Source organism: Nymphalis io, chromosome 17 (genome assembly GCF_905147045.1).
Source record: "Nymphalis io chromosome 17, ilAglIoxx1.1, whole genome shotgun sequence".
Classification (NCBI taxonomy): Eukaryota; Metazoa; Arthropoda; class Insecta; order Lepidoptera; family Nymphalidae; genus Nymphalis; species Nymphalis io.
In genome coordinates, this window is record NC_065904.1 from 10371564 (window position 1) to 10397252 (window position 25689).

A 25689-nucleotide genomic window follows, 5' to 3' on the forward strand; every position below is an offset into this window, starting at 1 on the left:
TGAAATAAAATTCAATTCTAGTATAAACCCATAAATATGTGGCTAATACTTTTTAAAATAGTAGCGTTGGGTAGCGAATAACACTCAATATTGTAAGGCCAATTTGCTCGTCTGCCGTCCTATAATAAATATATGATTGATTTATATCCTTCCTTAAGCATACTATATATATTAGCATAGCATTAGTCTGTATATGATTATTACTAGCAGTCCATTTAATTTATAATTAGCCGACACTTATGTTACATTAGTCAGAAATATTATAAAATATATATAGCACCATCGTTTTTTATCGATTTAGTCATGAGATGATAATGATTGGGAAAAATATGGAATATTTCTAAGAAGATAGACGCTGTATGAAACACAAAATAATAATAAGCCTTAGCGCTCATAATAATAAGTATAAAAATAGCATTTCAGATGTTCTTTCAATTGTACCCTTTTACCTTGCTATTACTTAAAATATTTATTAGGAAGTGACACATTATTGTGGTATATCCAAGTGGTTTCTCAAAGATATCGTGAAGGAGTCACTTTTCTTGGAAATCGGACGGGATGTCTTTTTTTTCTCATGATCGTAAATGATAGCTCAGACAGCACAATTAATGCAGAAGTATCATAAAATTAATGCACTTGCTAATTCAAGGTTATTATTAAACTTATATGTATATAAAACATCATAAACTGTTAAAAACATTAACAAAATATAAATTTTAGTATTCGTTATCCGTTTTACACCGATTAAAGGAAATTCATTAATTAAAATCGTATCGTAAATACTTTTATAACATGCCACTTTATGTAATGTAAAGTACGTTAGTAAGTATTGTGGTGCAGTGGAATATATAAAAGCATTATTGTTAAAACATACAGTTTTTCAGCTTAGTATCAGCCTGTGAATGTTCCACTGCTGGGCTAAGGCCTTATCTCCTTTTTTTTTTGAGGAGAAGGGTTTGAGCTTATTCCACCACAATTCTCCAATGCGGGTTGGTGGGATACATGTGGCAGAATTTCAGTGAAATTAGACACATGCAGGTTTATTCACGATGTTTTCCTCCATCGTCAAGCACGAGATGAATTATAAACACAAATTAAGCACATGAAAATTCAGTGGTGCTTGCCCGGGTCATCGGTTAAGAGTGACGCATTCTTACCACTGAGAAAAAAACACATACATAAAATATATTATATATATAACAGAGAATTGTAAGGAACTCTAGTTTTTAATCCCATCTAGCGAGATTATCGATGGAGCCGAGATGAATTATATAAAGAAACAAGAGTTCTCGAATATTTCGCGTTCAAACCCCAATTAACTCCATTGAGTTTTCATGTGCATTAAAAACATGGTGAGCAAACATGCATGCTGCTGCTTTGGAGCAGTGTGGTGGACTAAATTAGGCCTCCTGAAAAGGAAAAGATTTGCCCAGCTTTGGGATTTTGAATTGTTATTATATTACTGTTAAATACTTATACTATGCAAAACTTGGTAGACGTTGTCCTGTTTATGTATATAGTCGTTTTCATGGTGTCATGATGCTAGTTTTCAACTAATTTTCATACAATCTTATAAAAAGAACATTTATAACAGTTTGGAATACTTGATTTTTTTTCAGTTTAAAAATGTAAAAAAAATAATAACTATCACGATAATTCTCGACATCTTACAGTATGAGAACTCTAGGATATCCATATATCCTCCTCCTCCAAGTTGCGTAGCAGTCAGTAGTCAGCATTTATAATAGCCGAGATGGCTCAATGTTTATAAATCATCTCGTGCTCGGCGGTGAAGAAAATCATCCTAAGGAAACGTGTTTTTAATATCACTGAAATTCTGGCACATGTGCATCTCCTCGCATTGGAGCAGAGTATTGGAGCTCCAAACCTCCTCCTCAAAGGCAGACGGCGCTTTAGTTCATCAGTGGGATATTAACATTAATAACTTTATGTTTTATTATATTCTCTTGAATTTACTTAAATTAACTTCCTGTGACTGTAGAGTAGCATTCCCCTGTGGTTTTCCGTAAATACCTTTTGTCTACTGCAGTTATAAATTTCCTATAATTATAAACTAAGAACAGTATGCCATTATCTTTGTCGGCATGAAAATATTTATCTCGTTCACCTCTTTTTCCATTACCTTGAAGTAACCTAACCGCTCGTAGCTTGTAAGACATTCAATGAGTAAATTATATTTGAACCAGCGAATTAAATTGTACGATTTATTACCGTAATTACTAACACACTTCTCAGAAAAAGGTACATTCAATACGCGCCTGAATAACGAAGATTTTTCCTTTGATAATAGCGGTAGATTTTGTATAGGTAATTTGAATTGAATAATTTTTTTATTTATATTATCAAATTTTATCATGTTACTTATATCAACTAGATTCATCGATCAGATTTATCAGAGGACTGAATAAAACAATAAGTAAAAGATTCACTTGCACGACAGCGTATCCCTATACAGTGGTTTCAATAACCCGTCACACGAATAAATTAATTACACCGTAACAAGTACAGTAAGACGTATATTATCACACTTATTATTACGACAGTGATGACGCGGTGGGGAAACTGTTGAATAGGACATAAATGGCGACTACCAAAGAGATTCTGGACTGTAACCTTAATGGCGATCCATTATAGAGATGACTCCATCATATAGAGGCTAGCCGAAAACTGTCCAGAGCAGCCTAGCAATCTAGAATCCCGTAAGACAAAAACAAGGAACACAACTGATGCAAAAGATAGAAAAAACTTTGTAATTCACAAAATTCTAATTGTTAATACTGCCTGGAAATAAAATTATGTAGGCATATCAATCTGATAGAAAGACGTCTAAGTATGTCAATACAAGACACATAAAAAAGACTTAAGTAAAATTGTAGCCAAGATGACACAGTGGTTACAAAACGTGGATATTATCTGAAGATCAAGCCAATAGAGATTTATAATAGTAAAATCTCTATTGGCAATCAACTTGGTAGTATTTTATGCAATCCACTCATCATACATTCTAGCGGCAAACAGCCTTAGTGTAGTTGTGTTCCGATTGGAAGGGAGACAGTCTAACAGCCGCCATACAGGACATAAAATCTTAGTTCCCAAGGTTAATGGAGCATGGGCGATGTTAGGAATTGACATAATTTATTAACACCGGCAATGTCTAATGGCGGTGGTGACTACTCACAATAAGGTGGCCAATTGGCTCGTTTAAAAAAAAAAAACAAAAGTGTAATGGTGTTCAATTTATCGTTATTCCTATTTAGTGGAATTTCAAAACGCATCCGAAAAATGTGTTTACATATTGTTATTTTTTTTTTTTTTTTCGCGTCATTATGTTAATATTAAAAATAGTTTCGTGAATTTTACTATCAAATCTTCATTGTCTTCATAATATTATAAGTTATTCCAGTTGCACTAACGTTCATCGACATGCTTCGGGAAAATGCAAGGATTTTGAGACGCGTCCGCTACACGATGATGGGAACCGTAGTCTTCTTCAAGCATGTCGACCGTTCCTCGATAAACTTAAAAAAAAGTTATTTAAATCAATATATTAATGAAATTTAGAAGCACTTAATAGAAAAAAAAAATAGGAGCTAGCTTCTAGATGATAGTAATTTGAGTTAATATTATGGTCATTAAATTTGACAATAATAGACATGAAATTCTTTCACAGTTTTTCCTTCAAACTCGTTCGGTGTCAGTTATCTTCTACCAAAATGTTGAACTACAATAACTAATTTCAAGACATATTCTATTAATCATCCTGTATAGGTGATGACACTGGGGACGCGGAACACTTGACGTTTAAGAAAATATTTAATTCATTCAATTAAACACTATGATACGTCAGAACGCAGTATAATGAAGGAAGTGATGTTTCGTCATGTGATACGATTCATACGAAATTATTTTAACCCTGACTTAATACCATAGTTCCTGAATCCCACACCCGGTACCTACTAGATTAAAGAGCACTAAAATCCAAATCAAATAACTATAAGTTTTGTTTAAAAACCGTTTAATTTTTTATTTACATATTATATTTATATAGCTAAATACATATTTAGCGTATTTATTTTGTTTATTTGGCTATTGAATCTTTTAATATTAAAGATAATATCATTTATTTTTGGGTATTTACCTATATACTATATGTAGTTTATTTATTTATTGTTTATTATGTGATACCCAAAGGTTGTCTGGAAGATATCGCTTTTTTGTAATGAAACCGCATTTAGTACCGCCTTTTTCTGGGTCGTCATTGTTTATTTTTCTCGGGTTTTGTGTCCAATAAAGTAAATTAGTATTGTATAATAATCATATCTACTTAAATTGAAAACGAGATAATCGCGAATAAATCGTTGCACTCAACGTTGCGAAGTCCACGCAACGATCATTAAATATGATATATATTAAAAAAAAAAATTGTTTCCTTTCAAAACATAATTCAATTGTCAATGTCAATTATATTTTTCTTCGACAACTGCAAATTATTTCCAATTGTAATTCTAATTTTTAACGTTCTTTTAGTAGGTAAGGTTTCATAAATTGTCTCAAATTATCCAATATTAAAACAATATAGATTTTATATTTTTTTTAAATATATGATTAAAAACTAAAAACTAAAAAAATCTACCTACAGCTACGTACATAGTATATATTTTTTTTTTATAATTAATATCTAAAAGGAACAAGAAGCGTAGGTACTATACATTCCATTAAAAAATTGTTTGGAACGTTATGACATTAAAAGGTTATGATTACCAACTGGTAAAATTTTCCATAAAGGTAAACCAATTATTTTTGGAAGAGCAATCACAAATTACAGAAGGTATGGAAAATTTTACCCCAATATCTAAATAATCATGACGCGATATTTCATTAAAAAAACAATTAAGTAGTAATAAAAAAATTACAAAGGCCTTTACAAATTCATAAATGACATTTAATTTATGGACGGTACTTTTGAATTAATAATAAAATAACGATACAATTTATTTGTATTACATTACTATTTTTTTATTGATTTAATTTATAACACAGTTACATGACATTTTGTTAAGTTAAATCCTACATCTTATATTTTGCTTATTAACTTTGTTCTCACAATATTAATTTCATTATCACGTGTAATCTTTTATTTTATATATTCTTGTGAAAAATTCCTTTCTTTTTGTATACGGATTTACGCAAAATGATATATCTCTCGGAAACACCTATAACATAAAATTCATAATCGAAATGTATAGCATAATGGTGTGTGTATCTATTTAGGTAAAATTAAAATAAAGGTTCATTTGAATTAAAAATAAACATTTAAGGTACCTATTTGTTTGCTCTTGTAAAGTTGAAGTTGATAGTTTTGATGTAAAATAAAAACCCAAGAGAAAATAATTTGATAAAATTAAAGTTTAACGCCATCTACTGAGGATCTCTTGCACTACGTAGTAAACAAATAGAATGAATACTTGAATGAAATGATAACATAGGTACAATAAAATATTTATAGATTAGTTCCAACTTCAGACAACTTCTAACTTCACAAATCACAAACTTACATCAAAGTTCAACAGCTGATAGCGTTAGGTCGAATTAGGCACGACTTATTGTGTTGTATGCTAAAAATATTAAAATGTAGTAAACAATTGTAAACATATCAAGCGCGTTAGTCTTAACGAGGAATTGTGCTGTGCTATACGTACTTTGAGTTTGAAGTGAGTTTGCTTACTAATGGTTAATATTATTCATAACCTCAAATTGTAAACAAATAAAATATTAATAGGGGTAAGTAAATATAAAATTAATTAAAATACTGCAATTTATATAATTTAAATTAAAATCTGGCTTCGATACATCAATCTTGCGTAAATTTATTTCAATGTATAAAGGTCAGTGATTATTTAAAATTCCAGTTAAAGCAGCTTCTATTGATTAGATTATGAAGTTCAGCTAATAATTAATAAACTAGTTCATGCGAGAAAATAATACTATCGAATAATAATATTGATAATAATATAGAAAGAAATTAATATGGTCACAAGGCTAGTGACTTTTCCAACATAACATGTTTAAAAAATGAATTAAGTTACAAATGTAAAATGAACGGTGTTCGTGTAATAAGGATAATAATAACAATACAATCTAACTAAACGCAAACTGGGATAATGATTTTTTTATCAATATTGATCTATTCATTTTTGAGACTTGCTCGTGTTGTTATTGATTTTTAATGCATTGATTTTCTCACGCGACTTTTTTTTATTATACGTAGTAAGTACGTATTTAAAAATGTTATAAACATGAAATAACTTACCTCGACAGTTATACTAAGTCGTAAGTACTTCAAAACACATTATGGCTATTAAAACAACACACCTGTCCACGTTACCAACCCAGAATGCTCATTAATATAAAGGATACCCCACTTTGCACTAATGGGTTCTAAAACGCACTTACCTAAAACGTTATCAAGTAAATGGAACTGTGCGACTGACTCAATGACTGAGCCGGCGAAAGTGACTTCTTTTTCTTTACACTGGATACCAGTCGTCGAAGCGCAGGCATATCCGTTGAAATGTACAAACAACGACAATTCTCTTCGAAAGTACACCTTGATTCAACACTGCATCCTCAACACAACATGCGAAAGAATTAATATTTTATAAATAAATAGCGATTTTCGTTAATGTTTTCGATATTCACACGTACACATCGTTAACTGATGGCGTGCGTCGGTCGTCATTCGTCAACGCAGTTACAGTATATAGAAATAATGTTATATATAGAAATAACTTTGTATTTAAGACAAAACCCACGCAAGGATGTGAACAATCAAGCCGTACGTGATTACACACGATGAAGGAAACGAACTAAGCTGTTTTTTTTGTTTCTCTGGAAAGAGACGTGTTACTGAACTATACAGGAGCGAGAGAAACGGGCTCTTAGCACTGACTGGACCTGCTTTGACTCTGCAGGATGCGGTCCATTAGGCAAAAGAGCGTCCATTATTGTATTGTCGTGGGCTTATCGTAACGCCTGTCTCCTTATATTGCCGGGAACGATAAACGGACCTCACTAAGAATTCGGGTGACAAAATATATTTTTTGTCTAAAATCAGTAATATATCTAAAATATTCTGTTCGTTACAAAAGTTCTATAACATATATTAATTAATAAGCAGATAATTGACCTGTTCCCTCGATACTTCCATCAATTTTATAAATATTAAAAAAAATAATAATATTGTCATTGTTATTATTAATGACTGCCGCTGTTAATCGGCTACTTCTGTTTTGTGAATTAGGTGGATTGTTGCGAAGGGATTGAGTTAACAGTCACGGGACCGGATCCAGGATTACTCACGCTTGTTTGCTCAATTAGTTATGTACCAAAGAAGCTCTGAACCCGGTCGTTTCCGCCGTTGTTTCACATAGGAATCATAGAGGACACTTGTGCCTGATGTTATACAAACAATATCTATCAACAACCCATCAGTCTACTATCAACAATCCATATAAACTGATGTCTATATGTTTGCTCTAGATTCCTTATTATTCTTTTAAACCATTGATCTTATTGTTGTGCACATTTTGTGGGTCTTTATGCGAACGCACGCGAAGGTTCCTGACACAAAATATAAAAATGTTTTCTCTTTAATACAAGATTAGTGATAAAAAATATTAGGAACATTATTATTGTACTGCACTGTTCCGCCTGCATCTGGTTAAGTTGAGATAAGCAAATTGAATTAAAAGTGGTGATAATACAGAACCAATTTTTCAATAAAATGGCCTGTAGAGCGTTGCTAAAATAAACTTTAGAATGATAACTAATTTATAGTCAAAACAATAATAGGGATAGATAAGGAAGTGTTCACAACATGATTGGTTTGAACAAGATGGGTCATGGTGGAAAGCTATGTTGGGCGACATGGATGAAGGCTCAGAATCAAATTATATTTATTTCTATGGTTTGATAGCTTTTATAACATACGCTTAGGTCTGGCGTATTCAAAGGCCGCGTTACACTGTACAAGATATAACACTAACAACTATATATTGAACAAATAACAGTTCTCAATGTATATCCTTGGGATAATAAATCGGGAAGCGAGTTCGTGGTATACTATATCGATGTCATCTTGTCAAGTGTGAACCAATCCGTGAACCAGCGTCAGGTAACGGTTTCAGTCAACTGAGTCGACCGTTCGATGACGCGATTACACCACCTCTTCCCACCAATCACAATTTCGCGTTCATTTAAATTAATTAATCCTTTTCTTAGAATGTGATTAAAACAAATCCATAATACTTTTGGTGATGTAATTCTAAATCTTAGACGATTGTGTACTTTTATTAAATTTCGGTTACGACTACAACTTTGAAGTTCAACTTTGCGGTTAAGCCGATATTCATATATATTTAAATATTAGATATAGCTGCTTGTTGAATTTTCTTTTGTTACGTTCAATCATCCATCTATCCTATTACACATACTTCGATAGATGTGAAATACAAGATTTACACGCTTTAGAGATTTCTAGATTTAGAATTTCTGTTTTTCTTTGAACAAAGCAAACTTTAAAACTGATTAAAAATAAGCAATGAAAACCGTAGTTGTAAGCAAAATAATAATTGTTTTTCTTTCAAAGACAAAATTGTTAAAACCGCTGTCTTTTTTCCTTGTTTGTCTTACTCAGTATTTAGTGTTATCAACACTTGACACGAAAGTACCTGAACTCGCATGGACAATTGCGTGTTATCGTTTTAGTAAACATTCTCACTGAACTAAATTGCATCTGAAAAAATCAAAGTCAAGGTCAAAATATACTTTTGAATCATCATTATACAATTTTTTATTTAAATATAAAGCTTCCACCGGTTCGGAATGTGGATTCGACTGAGGAGAACTCCCAAACTCAGTATTGAGTACGAGTTTTTCGCGGTTGTCAAATTTTTGTGTCTTTTCTCTTTATTCTCTATTCTGCTGGTATCGTGTAACGGTGTTAAAATTGACAATCCTACAAACTATAAAGATTGCAATTCAAATCCTTTCCATATTGATTAAATTAACTTAGCTTTTTTTATAGATTAGGAAGGCGGACGAGCATATGGGCCACCTGATGGTAAGTGGTCACCAACGCTCTTAGACATTGGCATTGTAAGAAATGTTGACCATCGCTTACATAGCCAATGCGCCACCGACCTTGGGAACTAAGAATTTATGTCCCTTGTGCCTGTAATTACACTGGCTTACTTACCCTTCAAAGCGGAACACAGCAATATCAAGTACAGCTGTTTTGCGGTAGAATATATGATAAGTGGGTGGTAACTACCCAGACGAGCTTGTACAAAGCCCTACCATCATTGAAAAGCAAGCTTAGAAAAAACTAATAAACTATTAACAAAAGAGTGAATACTCATTTATTCGAATACTGACACAAGGTTCAGCTTAAGCCGGCTGGTCTATGATGAAATTATGTAAAAGATAGAACTTGAGCATTAAGAAAATTCATAATTTAATAAAAAATCGAATTTGACTTTGAAATCTATTGATTTATAAATTTAATTAATAATACATATGAGTTACGATGACGGTCTATCGAATTGTCAGCTATGACTTTAAGAAAGGCCCAACCAAAATTAATTTATCATGTACATATGTATAATCCGTTTCAGCTAAATTTCAATGAAATTTTTCATTTATTTTTATTTTGGACAACCAACAATAGATACATTAGATAGACAGTTAAATAGAGGTTAAAAAGGTTTATTGACAAATGTTCTATTTGCTAATTAAAGGTTATCACATCATTCGTAAAAACATCACAATATAAATAGTCATTAAATAAAGTTAATAGTTAACAATTACAAGTTCATAAAAATACAAATAAATTAACATCATTAATATTATTAAAAATATTTTGAAATTATTTTTAAATTTTAATTAATTTATTATATTATTAATTTAATATTATTAAAATTATAAATGAAATATTTATTTAACCTCCTTCAGCGATCCTTTTATTGAACTTTGCCAATTCTAAATTGTCACTTTATCGCAATCAAATTGTAGCGAGATCATTGTTGTTATCCGTTTTCCTATTCTTTAATTTAATTATCGACTATTGGCATAAAAGTTAAAAATTAAGATTGGTTTTGACATAATATGTTAACATCATATCGGTCCAGTTCCGATTTGAATAAAAATAGATTAGTTAAAGTTGAATTGGAATTGAATCAGAATCTTAATCGTTATAAATTAGTATAATTATCCCGCTGTGATCCCTATCAATAAAAAATGAACGTCAAAAATTAAGATTTCTTTAAGTTGAAACATCCATGATATCTATGTATTTTTTACTTCTTCTACTACTTACATCGCTAATTCGCCACCAACCTTGGAAATTATAATCCTATAATAATAATAATATCCTGGGACATTTTTCACACACGGCCATCTGACCCCAAATTAAGCTTGTACAAAGCTTGTGCTATGGGAACCAGACAACTGATATACTACATATACTACTTTTCTTTTGTAAATACATAATTATATAGAAAATTATACCCAGACTCAGGACAAACAGACATGTTCATGCACACAAATGTCTGTCCTGGGTGGGAATCGAACCCACAACCTTCGGCGTGAAAAGGCAAGTATCTACCAACCACGCCAACCGGCTCGTCATTTGACATGTTTGTCCCTCGTGCGTCTAATTCTGTACAATAAAAATATAATAAAATAGCCGAGAAACAAATTTGTTTCTCGGCTATTTTATTTCAACTGATCTAATTTATAATAGTATGCCTTGAAACGTTTTATAATGATTTATAATGAGAGCTTTACTACATTGTTACATGTTTGATAAAACTCAGGTTCATAGATCTAGGTTTAGGTCATAGCCATTCTGATGAAACTATAACGCGTGCCATTTGCTGAATTATATTGAGCTAGTTATGAAGTGAATAATCGGATAGTGTAAAAATGCCTTTTTTATCGCTGGAAAAACGCATTACGCGTTTCCCCCACGGGAACAGTGGGGGGTATGTGGGGCTCGCCGGTGTCCAAGGCGTCGAGTGCACCCCGAACATCGGAATACCCACTAAAAAACCAGCGGTACCCTTTCCGTCTTAACGAGGAGCGCCAAGGGATCGCTTTCGCATGCTACCGTGAAGTGTAAAAATGCCTGTCTGACGTGACGGTGAAATTTATATTTGCATGGCAAACCACATGCTCTTATATATTTATGCTTTGCAATACTTTTTACATCTCACTCGATTTCGCCCTCGTATGAGGGGGGGAGGGATAGATGTGTTCGTTATTTTTGTACTGACAACATATATAAAATTTCATGATGATCAGTTTAGTAGTTAAGACCTGAAAGCGTAACAGAGAGACAAATAAACAAACTTACTTTCGTATTAATAATATGGAAACCACAAGTCTAATTTTAACCTAAAAGTTTTATAGATACATGAAAAATAATAAAAAAGCAGAATATATACTCGCAAGTCGAAAATCATAATTAAAATGGCGCGTAGTAAAATGATAGTGTTTTATTTAATATAAATTGAAAATATTCTCCGAATATAATAAATTTCAAATTTCTGCATCGTTTAATCAGAGAAACGTCAAATTAATTACTTTTCAAGATAAAATGTTTACACAGCGTAATATATTGTCTTGTAAAATTTTCCAATGTTAATAAATAATTTGTGTGATAAGAATAAAATACTTTACGTTTTGTACCTAACGAAATTTGTTCAATATCGGTCTCTATAAAATATCTTTTAAAGATTTAAATTAATTTTTTTTTTTGGACAGTAATAATTAAAATAGCGTAGAATCAATTCATCCTATTATATTAAATAAATTAACTAATTAAGTTACCTACTTGTAGATATACATATATGTTATATGTTTTCTCTGGTACTTATATAAAAATATGTTTTATATTCAGAAAAAAACCTCCGTAACAAGATACAAGTTTTTTGAAATCTCAGAAAAAAAAAGATCGAGTTTTTTTTTAAAAAAAGCAATTTTATTTAACCGGCTCAAACGACATACAGATAAATAAAACAATGAATCAACACAGAGCAAAGCTCGGTCGTTCAGCTAGTGAACACTAAATTAATTATACCAGTTAAAGATAACGATATCTCATGTTACTACAATTATTATTTGGTATGGATATTTTAATTTATTATTATTATTTACAATTAACAATTAAAAAACTGTTAATTGTAAATATTAATTGTATGTGCAGTTTTTTTTAAAGTCAATGTCCGATCTGTATTGTCTATGGATAGCTGATTATTCTGTTTATAGTATCGAGTTAATTTAACTTATAAATTAATAATATTTTTTTTGTTTGTTGTTTATGTTCTATTTGTGTATTTTAATAGATATTGAACTATTTTGTCTTTGCCTTTGTATTTTTATACAGATATTATACCATTGTATTTTTAATTTAAAAATATTAAAAGTATTACTTAGTAATTGAGTCGAGATGTATTGACGAAACACGTAATTCGACGGATTCAAATCCGAACGAGCTCTTTTAAGTTTTCATGTGCATAATTTTATGCTTTTAATTATTAATGGTACCCCTAATCTCCACTGGAGCAACATGGTAAAATAATCTCTAATCCCATTATTTTATGAGGAGAGGAGGTCTTTGCTCTGCTGTGGGATAGTAACACTTGTCTGTTGTTGTTACTGCCTCGTTGGTCTAGTGGCTTGACATAAGGCCGCAGACCCAATTCAGAGGTTCAATTCCCAGGTCGGGCCAATAAAAAGTTATTGGGTTTTTCTGTCAGAAAAATTCTCAGTAGCAGCCCGGAGTCTGGAAGTTGGAAGTGTGAACACTCCCGTGCCTCGGAAAGCACGTAAAGCCGTTGGTTCTGCGCCTGAACTCTTTCCGGTCGTGTCGGATTGCCGTCCCATCGGATTATGAGAGTTAGGGAATAGAGAGTGCACCTGTGTTTGCGCACACACTTGTGCACTATAATATCTCCTGCGTAGTTGGCTAATCTCTCTTGAGATTGGCCGCTGTGGCCGAAATCGGCCTGGAGGACATTATTATTATATTATTATTATTATTATTTTATTTTTTAACCGACTTTAAAAAAGCATAAGATAATGGTTTGACTCGTGTGACTTTATGCAGATTCACCGATTGCTCGAAATTGGCTTGACCGATTCAGATAATTTAAACTAATTTAAACGGGAACGCAGATTTTTTATTCACGTTCACTCGCTATACTATAATAGTAATTGACAAATAAATATCTTAAAAAACAACATGATTTTTTTGTATTCAATTGTTTAAATTACTGTAGGTATTTATTTGAAAGATAAGTATTTAAACTTAAAAAATGATATTATATTGTTAGTAAATATAAACAATATTGTTTACGCAATAATTTGTTAAATTATTGCGTAGATATGTTCAATGCTTAAATAAGGTAAGTAAAGAAATTGAATATAAATATGAAATTTGCAAATAAAACGATTCATAATTTCGACGTTAGTAAATAACCTTCGATAGCTCAGTTGGTAGAGCGGTGGACTGTAGAGTATTTCCAAAGTTATCCATAGGTCGCTGGTTCAAATCCGGCTCGAAGGATATTTTTTTTTAACTTTATTTTTTATTTTTTCGTTAATACTGTAAATATTTCAAATTCTTGACAAAAATCACAAAAGAAGGCACGAAGAATTGTCCCAAATTATTTTATTTTATTTGTAATCAAAAATGTTGGTTATGTTTGTAAAATAATTATTTGAAATTGTAAGATTATTAGTAATTATTAATTAAATGTATTATTTGATTTTTCAATATTTGAACTGTGAAATTAATCATATTTTATTTTTAAGTTACTTGAATAAAGCTATATTTACATAAAAATTTCTAACTAAAAAGCAAGTAACATCGAAAAAAAATCTGTTTCCGCCCGGGATCGAACCGGGGGCCTTGTGCGTGTGAAGCACACGTGATAACCGCTACACTACGGAAACTTGAGAATTGAAGTCGAAATTGTGAAATGAATGCAACTGCTCAATTTTCGTTTTAAAATAATCTAACATAGAATTTTTAAGTAAAATACCGCCTATAAAACTTTAGAAACGACACATTATATAAATATTAATCCATGTACCTTACCTTTGCTGATGCAAGTGACTGGCACAATGTACACCAGAATATATTCGAAAAAAAAATTTAAATCACGGGACTAACGCCTTCGACGACGGCGCCTCGGAAAACTTTGATCATGGATTGTGGACCCATCTTTTATACTAGAACAAATTACAGTCTCATTGACCACCCGCTGAATAAACCTCATTACATTTCTCCTGAGGGTGTGGCTTATGTGGCGCAAATTCGTAATCGGTCTCGCACCCTATTTTCATGCCATCTTTGACGTATAACGATATATTCCCAACACACATCACTTTCCGGTTATGTAATCCATTGCTTGTAATGTTTGGATTTATTAAATGAAAATGTGAACTAAAAGAGCAATGTATCTGAAAACTTTTAATGTATCGTATGAATATAGACTCGGAGATATTTGCGTCTTGAGCGTATGATTAGTATCTTGAAGATGAAAGACTTCATGTCACTGTAATTGCATTCGAGAATTGACTATTTATTTAAATATTACGATTATTAAAATTGTAATAAAAATATATATATTTGAACGCAGTGCACACGAGCGTATTTGCGACCCCGTAAGCTAATCAAATATAAAGTTTTTTTTTTATATTTAAATAAATTCTTTATATTTTTCTTTGATGCTAGTTATTTGTGATGTCATGGATTCGGCTCTAGATATGGAGACAGATATATGAATAATATTACAATGGTTTCAGACACGATTATGGCTATGAAATTATTTTGAATTATCCTATTGTTTCGGATAGCTTACAACTTTTACAATACAATTAATAAGCATTTTTTTACTTAATACTGATATCGGAACTCCATAACATCCCTGCCAATTATCGCCCCTCTTTTTTTCATTATTACTTCAATATTATACCCTACTGGTGGTAGGTCTTTGTGCAAGTTCGTCTGAGTAGGTACCACTCACTCATCAGATATTCTACCGCAAAACAGCAGTACTTGATATTGTTGTGTTCCGGTTTGAAGGGTGAGTGAGCCAGTGTGATTACAGGCACAAAGGACATAAAATCTTAGTTCCCAAGGTCGGTGGCGCATTGGCTGGCTATGTAAGCGATGGTTGAAATTTCTTACAATGCCAATGTCTAAGGGCGTTTGGTGCCCACTTACCATCAGGTGGCCCATATGTTATGTATGTATAAAAAAAAAAAACTTCTACGATTTATCAAAATTTCTTAGATTATACACAAACTCCTTATTTATATTGACGCGTTATGGTTAGTTGCAATCCCTTATTTTACTATCTCCTTATAATCGTAAAGGTTAACTGTGAAAAATCGATTCGAACTTAAAAAATCGATTATAACTATTTATATCCCACAATAAATCATTTACTCTAATGATGACATTTATTTTCAACACATATGTACATAATCACGCTCGCGTGCGTTTTTGTATATACTTATATATACATAAGGCATGTGATTCAATTGAGGACAATTCACTGTTTAACTCTGCAAGTATTCTAACCATCGCAGTACGAGTACGTTTACGCTATATATAGAAAAACTGCTAGCGACTGTAACGGATTTATTTATAGAAGATATATAGATTAACACCTTTTGTGGTCAAGATGAACGATGATGTAAAGTTTTATTAGATTTATCACAAGAAGCATCGTGTGAAATGTTTATCTTAGCATTTACACAAATAGTAATCCTGCTTTGATGATTGAATGATTTGCAAATCATCTATAAAAAAAAATGGCCAAAACTTTTGGCAAGAAACCAATTAAATCAAGAATAATAATAATCATAATATTTTTAACAAAATTGTGTTATTTAATTAGTGGAAAAGAGTAACTATTTATTTCCCGGCTGGTTCATCTGGGTAGACATCCGATTCGGCGGTAGTTTTACATTAATATCTAACATTTAAAGCTTTTTCAGTAACAATCCAAAAGTGCTTGAAAGAAACTACTTAATTTATGTATTTTGATTATGTAACGCGGGATTAGATAAGATTTCTATATACCTTTTTTCTCTACATTATGTTTCAAGGTGAAGATGGGTGTCGAAGGAGTGATGGTCTCCTATAACTACTCAGAGGATGGGGAACTGGCAAACATCCTCACTGTATCAGCGTCAGGAATTAAATTCTCCAAACGATGGGTGCTCACGCATGGATCCATTTTATCTCCATTAAAACAAGCGAACATTATAAAGCATGCACGTGGCAAACCTATTCTGAACGAGCAGTTCTATGACAACCTTCCAGAAATTTACGTTACTTGTGAAAAGACAAAATCCAAGTTTCCAAATGTGTATGAAAAGGTTGAGAAAATCAGCAGGGAGAGGAGCTTGGACAATGAGGTCGACTTTGAACACAGTAGCTACCAAGTCAGAGTGCTGACCGGAAGGTAAATTTAATTATATTGAATATTTAGATTATATATTGGGTTGCTGATTGTGTGAATACTGTCGCGATACTTATCTTTATTTATAGTTACTATACTGATGCTTGCACTCTTGAAATATTATAATTATTATGGTCAATATCGCATATCACTCTGTGACATTTCACGACCTTTTTCTGCGGTGAGTTCCGAGTGTATTTTTACATATTAGCCATATTTTAGTATCATTTTATTAGAACTTATTCGGTATTACTTAAAATATTGAAAATAATCAAACTTTATTTATTTATTTAGGATCACCAACTTTATAATTTATAGAGCTCAATTTATGTTTTGATCATGGAATAATCTGTGCCATGCTTATGAAATTTACCAGCAATCATATTTTACAATATCGGCGTTTCATATAAACGTTGTAACACTTATTTCTCTCTTTTTATCATCATTAATTTGACATTCAGAAGAAAGAGACATAGCATTGTTTTACTTAACACTCCATAAACAACATTTATAGATAAATTATAAATTAAATTCGAGTTTTTATAATATCTGTAGCCTAGACATTGATAAGAGCGGGAAAACTCACACGTACAAAGCTGAAGAGCTGTAGTTATATCCTCTTACAACTGACGAGCTATTACCATAGTCTGAAGGTTCATTTGACTTTTTTTTTTCAGAATATGTCATGTCTGGCAATGCCCAGTTTTAGACAGATGTGTGGACGACATCTTATACAGTTGGACCATCGGACACAGAGATGGCGACATGGAAAAACAAACTCAGCTCGGGAAGGCTTTGCTGTCTGTGTTTGTACTTGTCGACTTAGAGAGTGATAACAGAAGTACGAATTTTATTTTGTGATTATTTACTTAATTCCATAAACATTCTGTCTTTTTTTGACTAAAACACAATGTTTGAACAAATGTTTGGCCTATTTAGCATGCAATTCATAAATAATATTTAATTCACACTAAAATTTGAATAAGTAAATAAAATAATATAAAACCATAACAAATTAATTTAAAATAAATCATATCAATGATACAATAATAGACTTATTCCATTTTCTAATCGAACAAAACATTAACCAAAGAATTCTATTTTTAAATTTCTGCCAGGTCTGAAAACCCTTAGGCCGCTATCGGAACTTCTCGACATGGTAGAAGCGCCACCAGAACGCGGTACCCGCATTCAAGTTCATTCAACGCCATTTGGTTGTGAGGTATGATTATAATTAACAAATTTTCACCACGTTTGATGAGGTTTGGTGTCACTTTAGATGTTTCGTGTTCGTATTTGGTACAGTTGTCTGCAACTTCATATATGACGCTGACTGTACCATCCACCATTCTGTTTTTAATTAAAATATATATATTTAAACTTTCGTTAATATACCAGTTCATATTTCCTATCCAGTTAAGGACGGGTAGCGACATCTCGGGTCGAGATACTTAACCAAACACAACGTCATACTTTTTATCGGCCGCGATTGGTTAATTTAAATATTGTTCCCGCACCCCTTCTCCTTGTACTTCTCTCTATATGTACTATTAGTGACAAAATATATGCTTTATTCAAATCATGCTATACAATTGATCCAGGTATTCCTAAACGCAGTGACCCGCGGCGCAGTATGCGGGGTGGTCGGTAAACGGCCCTCTCTCCTCCTAACAGACGCTGCTACAGCCTTGGGCTCTGAAGGGGGACCCGTGTTCACTGAAGGCCCAACGTAAGTACGGTTACGGTTCGAAGAACGAATTTAATTTTTCTTTTGAAAGGTAATAGCTTGATATTAAGAACAACTTTTTACTTAATTGCTCTTCTATAACGATAAAATTTAGAATATTCTCTGTGCAAAATTTCAACTCAGTCAGTTGGGTGAAACTTGTTTAAAATTCTGTTTCAACATTTAACTCACACATCACTCACATTACAATGAAGTGAACGAAAGCTTGTAAAAAATATATTTATTTACCGGTGGTAGAGGTTTGTGCATTCTCGTCTGGGTAGGAACCACCCACTCATCAGATATTCTACCGCAAAACAGCAGTACTTGATATTGTTGTGTTCCGGTTTGAAGGGTGAGTCAGCCAGTGTAATTACAGGCACAAGGGACATAACATCTTAGTTCCCAAGGTCGGTGGCGCATTGGCTATGTAAGCGATGGTTAACATTTCTTACAACGCCATTGTCTATGGGCGTTGGTGACCACTTACCATCAGGTGGCCCATATGCTCGTCCGCCTTCCTATTCTATAAAAAAAAAACATATGGCAGAATTTCCATGCAGGTTTCCTCCCTTCCTTTCCTTCCTTCCCGATGTTTTCCTTCACCATCAAGCACGAGATGAATAATAAACACAAATTAAGCACATGAAAATTCAGTGGCGCTTGCCTGGTTTTGAACCCACGATCATCGGTTAAGATTCACGCGTTCTAACCACTAGGCCATCTCTGCTAGCAGTTTTTCTTGCAAAGGAATGCTTTCAAATGATTATTATACAATAAGTGAGCTTATAAATGATAATATACCTTGGGAATGAATGTATCGCATTCTGGCTTTTTCTTTTTGTACTGAAAATTTCGAAACGATTCCAAAACATGATTGAAAAAACCGCTTAGTCTCTTCCGCCGGTTCTTCTCAGATCTGACCTGAGAACTTTCCGGAACCGGTGGTAGTTTCTAATTTGACAATCGATATGTAAGTAATAGTTCTATATCGGATAAAGGAATTTTCTTTGAAGATAAATTGCATGACGTAGATCGCTGAAAATATACAGCAAATAAACAACTGATTTATTTTTATGTTTGCCTTCCCAAATGAGTAATTGTTACAAAGATATCATAAGTTAACGACCATTTAGGACTAATAGTTATTATGAGGCATCAGACGTAAAAAAAACACTGTCCAACATCGCCATTTCGCGAACTTTTTGACCTCACCCAGTGGCCTCACACGAAAACAACAACACAAAGGTTCAATAAACTACAGCCGATTCAATGAAATTACCTTAACCTTATCTTTATAACATATTTATTACTCTTATAATAAAAATATTTAAATCAGCGGTTTTCTTAAATTCAAAACGAATAATGGATTGAGGAACTCCAATGTAATGCATTACTTACATTTTACTTTAACTTCTCTTTTTTGAATAATACCTTTTTTGAAATATGTTTATTTCCTGTTGTACTGTTGTTTGGTTGTACATAATTAGTTTTTTTATATATATTGATTTTTTTTTATTTATTTTAAGCGAATATAAAGCATATTTAAGATGTATGTTATGTATAACTGTTACATATAAAAAAATATTCCAGTAAAAAGTACGATTCAAAGGTACAGGTGAGCTCTCAATAGATACAGCATATTTAATATTGTTAATATGTGTGTATGCTGTATACACACACCCAAACACATCACAAACGTATTAGGCAAAACATTTATTTTATCCGTGTACTTTAAAAATATGACGAAGGATGAGTGAATAGGTATATTTTGAGTTTGAAAAGATGAATATTGAGATGAAAATCAAAAATGGCAAAATGTATTTGCATCAATTTGCATCGTGCAAGGGATTGAGTCGAGATGGCCTAGTGGTTAGAACGCGTGAATCTTAACCGATGATCGTGGGTTCAAACCCGGGCAAGCACCATTGAATTATCATGTGCTTAATTTGTGGTTATAATTCATCTCGTGCTTGATGATGAAGGAAAACATGGTGAGAAAACCTGCATGTGTCTAATTTCATTGAAATTCTGCCACATGTGTATTCTACCAATCCGCATTGGAGCAGCGTGGTGGAATAAGCTCCAAACCTTCTCCTCAAAAAGGGAGAGGAGGCCTTAGCCCAGCTGTGGGACATTAACAGGCTGTTACTGCACCACTCAAGACGAGATATCCTAAACTATTCGCCCAAATGACTTGAAATTTGTCACAGTTACTCCTTCCTCGACGTAGACGCTCACTAAGAACGGATTTAACATTAATAGGCTGTTACTGTAAGGGATTAGTGAGGTTGGTTCTCTTCGACAGCGCTCGTCTGGTGGGCGCGGTGGTGTGCAGCGTGTCGTGGTGGCGCGGCGAGTGGGTGGGGCTGACGCTGGCGGCGCCGCTGCGCGCCGTGCTGGCCGCCAAGCTGCGCGTGCCGCCGCCCTCTCCGCCGCGCGCGCCGCCCGACCCGCTCTACGCCGCTGTACTCGGTGAGACCTCGGCGTAGCTGCGCCTTTACTATGCTTGTACATCAATATCTGTATCATTATCCCCTGGGAACTTGAATAGAGCGTGCACTTGTTTCTGCGCACATACTTGAGCTTGTGCTCAAGTACTATCTCCTGTAAAGGAGGCCAGTTTCACTTGAAAATCATCATCACCGATCAAACGATTTTCCATTTTCTGATCCATCAAGCGTGAGTACTGAAATTTGAGTAAAGAAGTAAAGTATCGAGTGGTGTCGTTCCAGAGGCAGTGGACCGCAGCACGGTGTTGGTGCGCTGCGGCAGCGCGTGGGGCGCCGGCCTGTACCTCGGCCGCGGACACGTGCTCACCTGCGCGCACGTCGTCAAACACGTACGTCACACACTCCCCTCCCCCCACAACACACCACACTACACTATGTATCATGCACTTTTTGATTGCCAGATTTGATCTAATTTACAATAACCTTAGGTAATCGTTAAAGCGGTCTATTTCTCGCGTTTATCAAGAAAGGATACAAAAGTAGCTGCCAATACGGTTGCGTCGAAATATGCATGTCCTTTCTTTGCTTTATACCATACTCTACCATCCTCAAACTCCAACCTACCTAAAAGAGCGATTTACCTCCCTTGGCTCTCATACACCAATCAATTTGCGCTCTGAGCAAGACAATAAATTGTTGATCCCTCTGAGTTGTACTACAGCATATATATACAGCAATTCCTTTAAAGCAGTCAAACTATGGAATTCCCTGCCTCGAGAAATTCGTCAAGCTGAATCCGTACATATCTTTAAGAGTCGTTTGCATAATTATTATTTATCAATATAACTATAGCATGTTGTATTATTATATGTATATGGTTATTTATTTCTTATATAAGTTTATATGTATGTATGTATGTTAATATATTACATAATTGTATTAAGTTGATAAGCTTTCAATTAAGTATAAGTTGTTCGCACACTATGCCCGATTAATGATCTTGGCAAAAAAAAAACATAAATATTTCTCTTTACAGAAATTGCCTGGAAGAGATTACTGTAAGTGATAGGCCGCCTTTGCATACTAAATGTACTACTTGTATGTATGTTAGTTGTATGATTTTGTTTGTATATAATATGTTTGTAAATTGTGTGCAATAAAGAAATAAATAAAGAAGACGTTCTAAATGACACTACAATATGTTTAAAATAATGGTACCCGTATATTATCTCTAAATCACATTGCACGACACATGCCTCTGTACGTAAAAGTAAAAAGTAACGTCCTGTAAACAACCCACTGCTAGGTTAAGGCTTTATCTCCTATTGAGGAAAGCATTTGGAGCTTATTCAGCCACCGCTCCAATGCGGGATGGTGATATGTGGTAGATATTCATCCGACACATGTTTGATGTACAAAAGATGCTACATTGTACAAATATTATACCAATATTGTATTTGGTAGAACTACCCTAGGTTATAACCTAACCTCCTAGTTTTAAAAAAATGTAGCCGAGATGGCCCAGTGGTAAGAACGCGTGAATCTTAACCGATGATCATGGGCTCAAACCCGGGCAAGTACCACTGAATTTTCATGTGCTTAATTTGTTATTATAATTCATATCGTGCTTGACGGTGAAGGAAAACATCGTGAGGAAACGTGCATGTGTCGAATTTCACTGAAATTCTGCCACATGTGTATTCCACCAACTCGCATTGGAGCAGCATGGTGAAATAAGTTCCAAACCTTCTCCTCACAAAGGGTGAGGATGCCTCAGCCCAGCAGTGGGACATTCACAGGCTGTTACCGTATACCGTGTAACCTTCTCGATAAATACCATTGACTCACCAATACTTCTATAAGATTTCTTTTGCATTTATACAAGATAGAATATAGACTTCTTCTTCTATATCATTCTCCTTATACTATGTAGAAGCAAGTGTAACTCAGTATCCGTTAGCTAACTAACCTGTATGCCTTCTATTTGTCAATTTAGAAAAACACAAACACACGAAATTACAATAATATACAGTACTTCTAACGTGTAAACAATTTTTTAGCACGCATCGTATAAAGTTTCTCTCTATTGTCAAAACGTAAAAGAAACCGCAATAGTTCGTTTCAAGACGAAGGACGACAAGGCTTACGATCTGGCGTTGCTCTACACAAACCCCGAGTACTGGACTCATCTGACGCCTGCAGTTTTTGCCGAGGCACCAGCCGAAAAAGGTAACATTACTTTTGTCAAAATAGGTTTTTTTATATTGTTATAAACTTTTACACATACCATAGACAAATACATATGCACAAGTATACGTAGTATATCAGTTGTCTGGTTTCCATGGTTCAAGCTTTGCTTAATTTGAGATCAGCTGTGTGTGAATAAAGTCCCAGTATATTATTGTTTTGAATATCGGCAAAGTTGTTATCGGAACTTTGGAAGTAAAATTAAAGTGAATATAAGTACTTATGTGAATAGTGTCGTGTTATAAATAAGATGTATTAATCAAGAACTGTTTGTAGTGCATAACATAGCAGTGCTATAAAAACACGCATGGAAAACGTAAATCACGATTTGGTTATATCTACTCCTAAGTCTATTGGAATAGGCTATAAATGAGTTTACGAATGTAGTCCTGACTTAAACTTAGCCCAATGTTCCAGGTGAATCGGTTTTAGCAGCAGGCTATCCGTACTTTAACGAGAACAATCTAGAAGACCTGAAGCCGACAGTAACGAGCGGTCACATAAACAACGTGTCACCTTCGATGATACAAACTTCTTGCTGCGTACAATCCGGATTTAGGTAAGTTTTAAATTGTTCGAACAAGCTTTATAATACGCCTCCAAATACACCTTACAAATTTAGTAGCCAAACAAATCTTGAAAGTCGATTTTAATCTATTTCTAATACTTCAGATTTAAATCATTGCCTCTTTAGTAAATCTCTTGAATTTGAGCTCATTGACCATTAGTAAAAATCTAAAGAATCCACCAATTTACTTTCTGGTTCCGTCAATAGATAAATCAGTAAATAAATAGTCAACATTAAGTCATAAATATAATTGGTAAAATATAACATCCACAGTGGAGGCCCTATATTCCGCATCACGAAGGATCTGAAGGTGGAGGTGCTGGCGACCATCGTCAGCAACGCGAAGACGGAAACGGGTGCCAGCTACCCCTACATCAACATGGCCGTTCCCACGCAGGCCTTCATACGGCTCGTGCAACACTTCATATTGGATAGGGGTACGTATACAACAATGGCTAACCAAAAAAATATATAATATAAAATTATTTGTATTGCAGTGCATACATATTTATTCTTATCCTTATCCTTCCACATAACAATCTTTAATTAAATATATGTTTTTGAATTAGAAAACCAATTTGCTTTATTATTATTATTATTTTGTTTGATTAATCATGTAACTTATTAAATTAAGTATATACGTAAATACCAATAGTAATATAATAACTTTAGACAAAGTTTTGTCTATGTTTTAATTCTTATTATTCATTAAATTGTTTAAAGTATTTTAATTTGTAAGTTGTTTTATTAATGCAATCGTGTATTTTTTACTTACTTTTCTTTAAATGTATGCAGTTAAAAATGTTTTGTTATAATAGAGAAATGTAACGCAGTATAATATTGCAGTTATTATCGTTCACATTTGTTTTCGATCTTACGATGGTTCTAAATAAACTATTATTATTATAATGCTGCGTTCCGTGGAAAGGTCACGGGATTTCCAAGACAAATCTTCGCGCTCAATTGTCAGATTTTAAGTAATTTTAGTGCTAATATAAAATGCTAAATACAAAGACCCTTCTCCTCAAAAGGAAGAGGAGGCCTTAGCCCAGCAGTGGGCATTAACAGGCTGTTACTGTACAAAGACCTATACCTATAGACCTATAGACCTAATGCATTGCATACATGCATAATGCTAGTGTGTTGTGTTGTATTAGTATCCATATTAGATTTTTATGACTAACTAGTACATTACAACTGCTAACGCCCCTCACCGTCTCATCCCGCCTGTTCTCTGCCCATATCACCATAAAAAACTGTTGTATTTATCATTTTACTTATCATCAAAATGGGGATACGCCAAACAACGTATGATAAATAAAAGAGTTGGAAACCGCTGTACTAGCAAAATCTAGCAAACGCCTGCCTGATTATATATCGACTTTAAGTCGATGTGCTGCAGAGCCATCTATTGGCGAGTCCCAACTTTAATAGTGATCGGTTAAACAGTATATCTAATTTTTAGATTTGATTTATTTGTTACAGACGATAAAAAACTGTCCGCAATCGAAAACAACAAAGAAATTATTCAATCGCAGTGGAGACTACTGCCTTATCGGTCTAAAATATGAATTATAGTGAATTTATATGTTTGTAAATATTTAATTTAGATTTGTACAGGACTCAGTGTTATATAATATAAAATATTAAATATAAGTTAAGGTTAAGGAGCTGGTGACATTTCTACACGCTTCACTAATGTGTTGCCATCTTATACTTTTATTTATTTATTAAACAATATAAAAAATTGAATACGAATTAAATTGTGCCGCCACAAAAATTGATCAAGACATTAATGATACACACATTATATGGCAGAGCACAGAAAAAAATCTGCTAGCATATTGCTGCTGCGATTTCAATCAGTAACTCTTCAAAATTGCTTGGAACTTAATTTACCACTTATAATTTGCCTAAGTGGTAATTTTCACCAGTTTCCTGACCATTAAAATTGCTTGTTAGGGAATTTTGTTATGAAATGTATATTTTGTATCATTCTTTTCGCTTTGAATAAATTATTTTAAAAGTTTTATTTTGTTTTTTTGAAACCCATACCATCTGTTTTATTACTTTTAAAAATATATAATTTACCATTTGTATTCTGAATACTTGTGGTTGGCCATATTAATGTAAATA

The 25689-nt window shown here is 33.3% G+C and overlaps 1 protein-coding gene and 2 non-coding genes across 4 annotated transcripts; 2 read left to right on the top strand and 1 right to left on the bottom strand.

Annotated features, from left to right (window-relative positions):
• Positions 1–5566: 5566 nt before the first annotated feature.
• Positions 5567–25582, top strand: LOC126774675 (peroxisomal leader peptide-processing protease). 2 transcript variants are annotated; one of them, XM_050496209.1, is made up of 11 exons: positions 5567–5802; positions 16204–16562; positions 17237–17400; positions 17678–17781; positions 18161–18288; positions 20594–20760; positions 21021–21127; positions 22799–22967; positions 23403–23544; positions 23827–23990; positions 25039–25582. In XM_050496209.1, exons 2-11 carry the CDS (start codon positions 16210–16212, stop codon positions 25122–25124), a joined length of 1584 nt encoding a protein of 527 aa, XP_050352166.1. In that variant the 5' UTR covers positions 5567–5802; positions 16204–16209; the 3' UTR covers positions 25125–25582. The 2 variants fall into 2 exon arrangements, with proteins under 2 accessions (XP_050352166.1, XP_050352167.1); XM_050496210.1 differs by having other exon boundaries at positions 5567–5732.
• Positions 13561–13648, top strand: Trnay-gua (transfer RNA tyrosine (anticodon GUA)). Its single transcript is given in 2 exon segments — positions 13561–13597; positions 13613–13648. It is a non-coding gene; the product is annotated as a tRNA-Tyr (tRNA).
• On the bottom strand, positions 13965–14037 carry Trnav-cac (transfer RNA valine (anticodon CAC)). The gene has a single exon. It is a non-coding gene; the product is annotated as a tRNA-Val (tRNA).
• Positions 25583–25689: the final 107 nt, after the last annotated feature.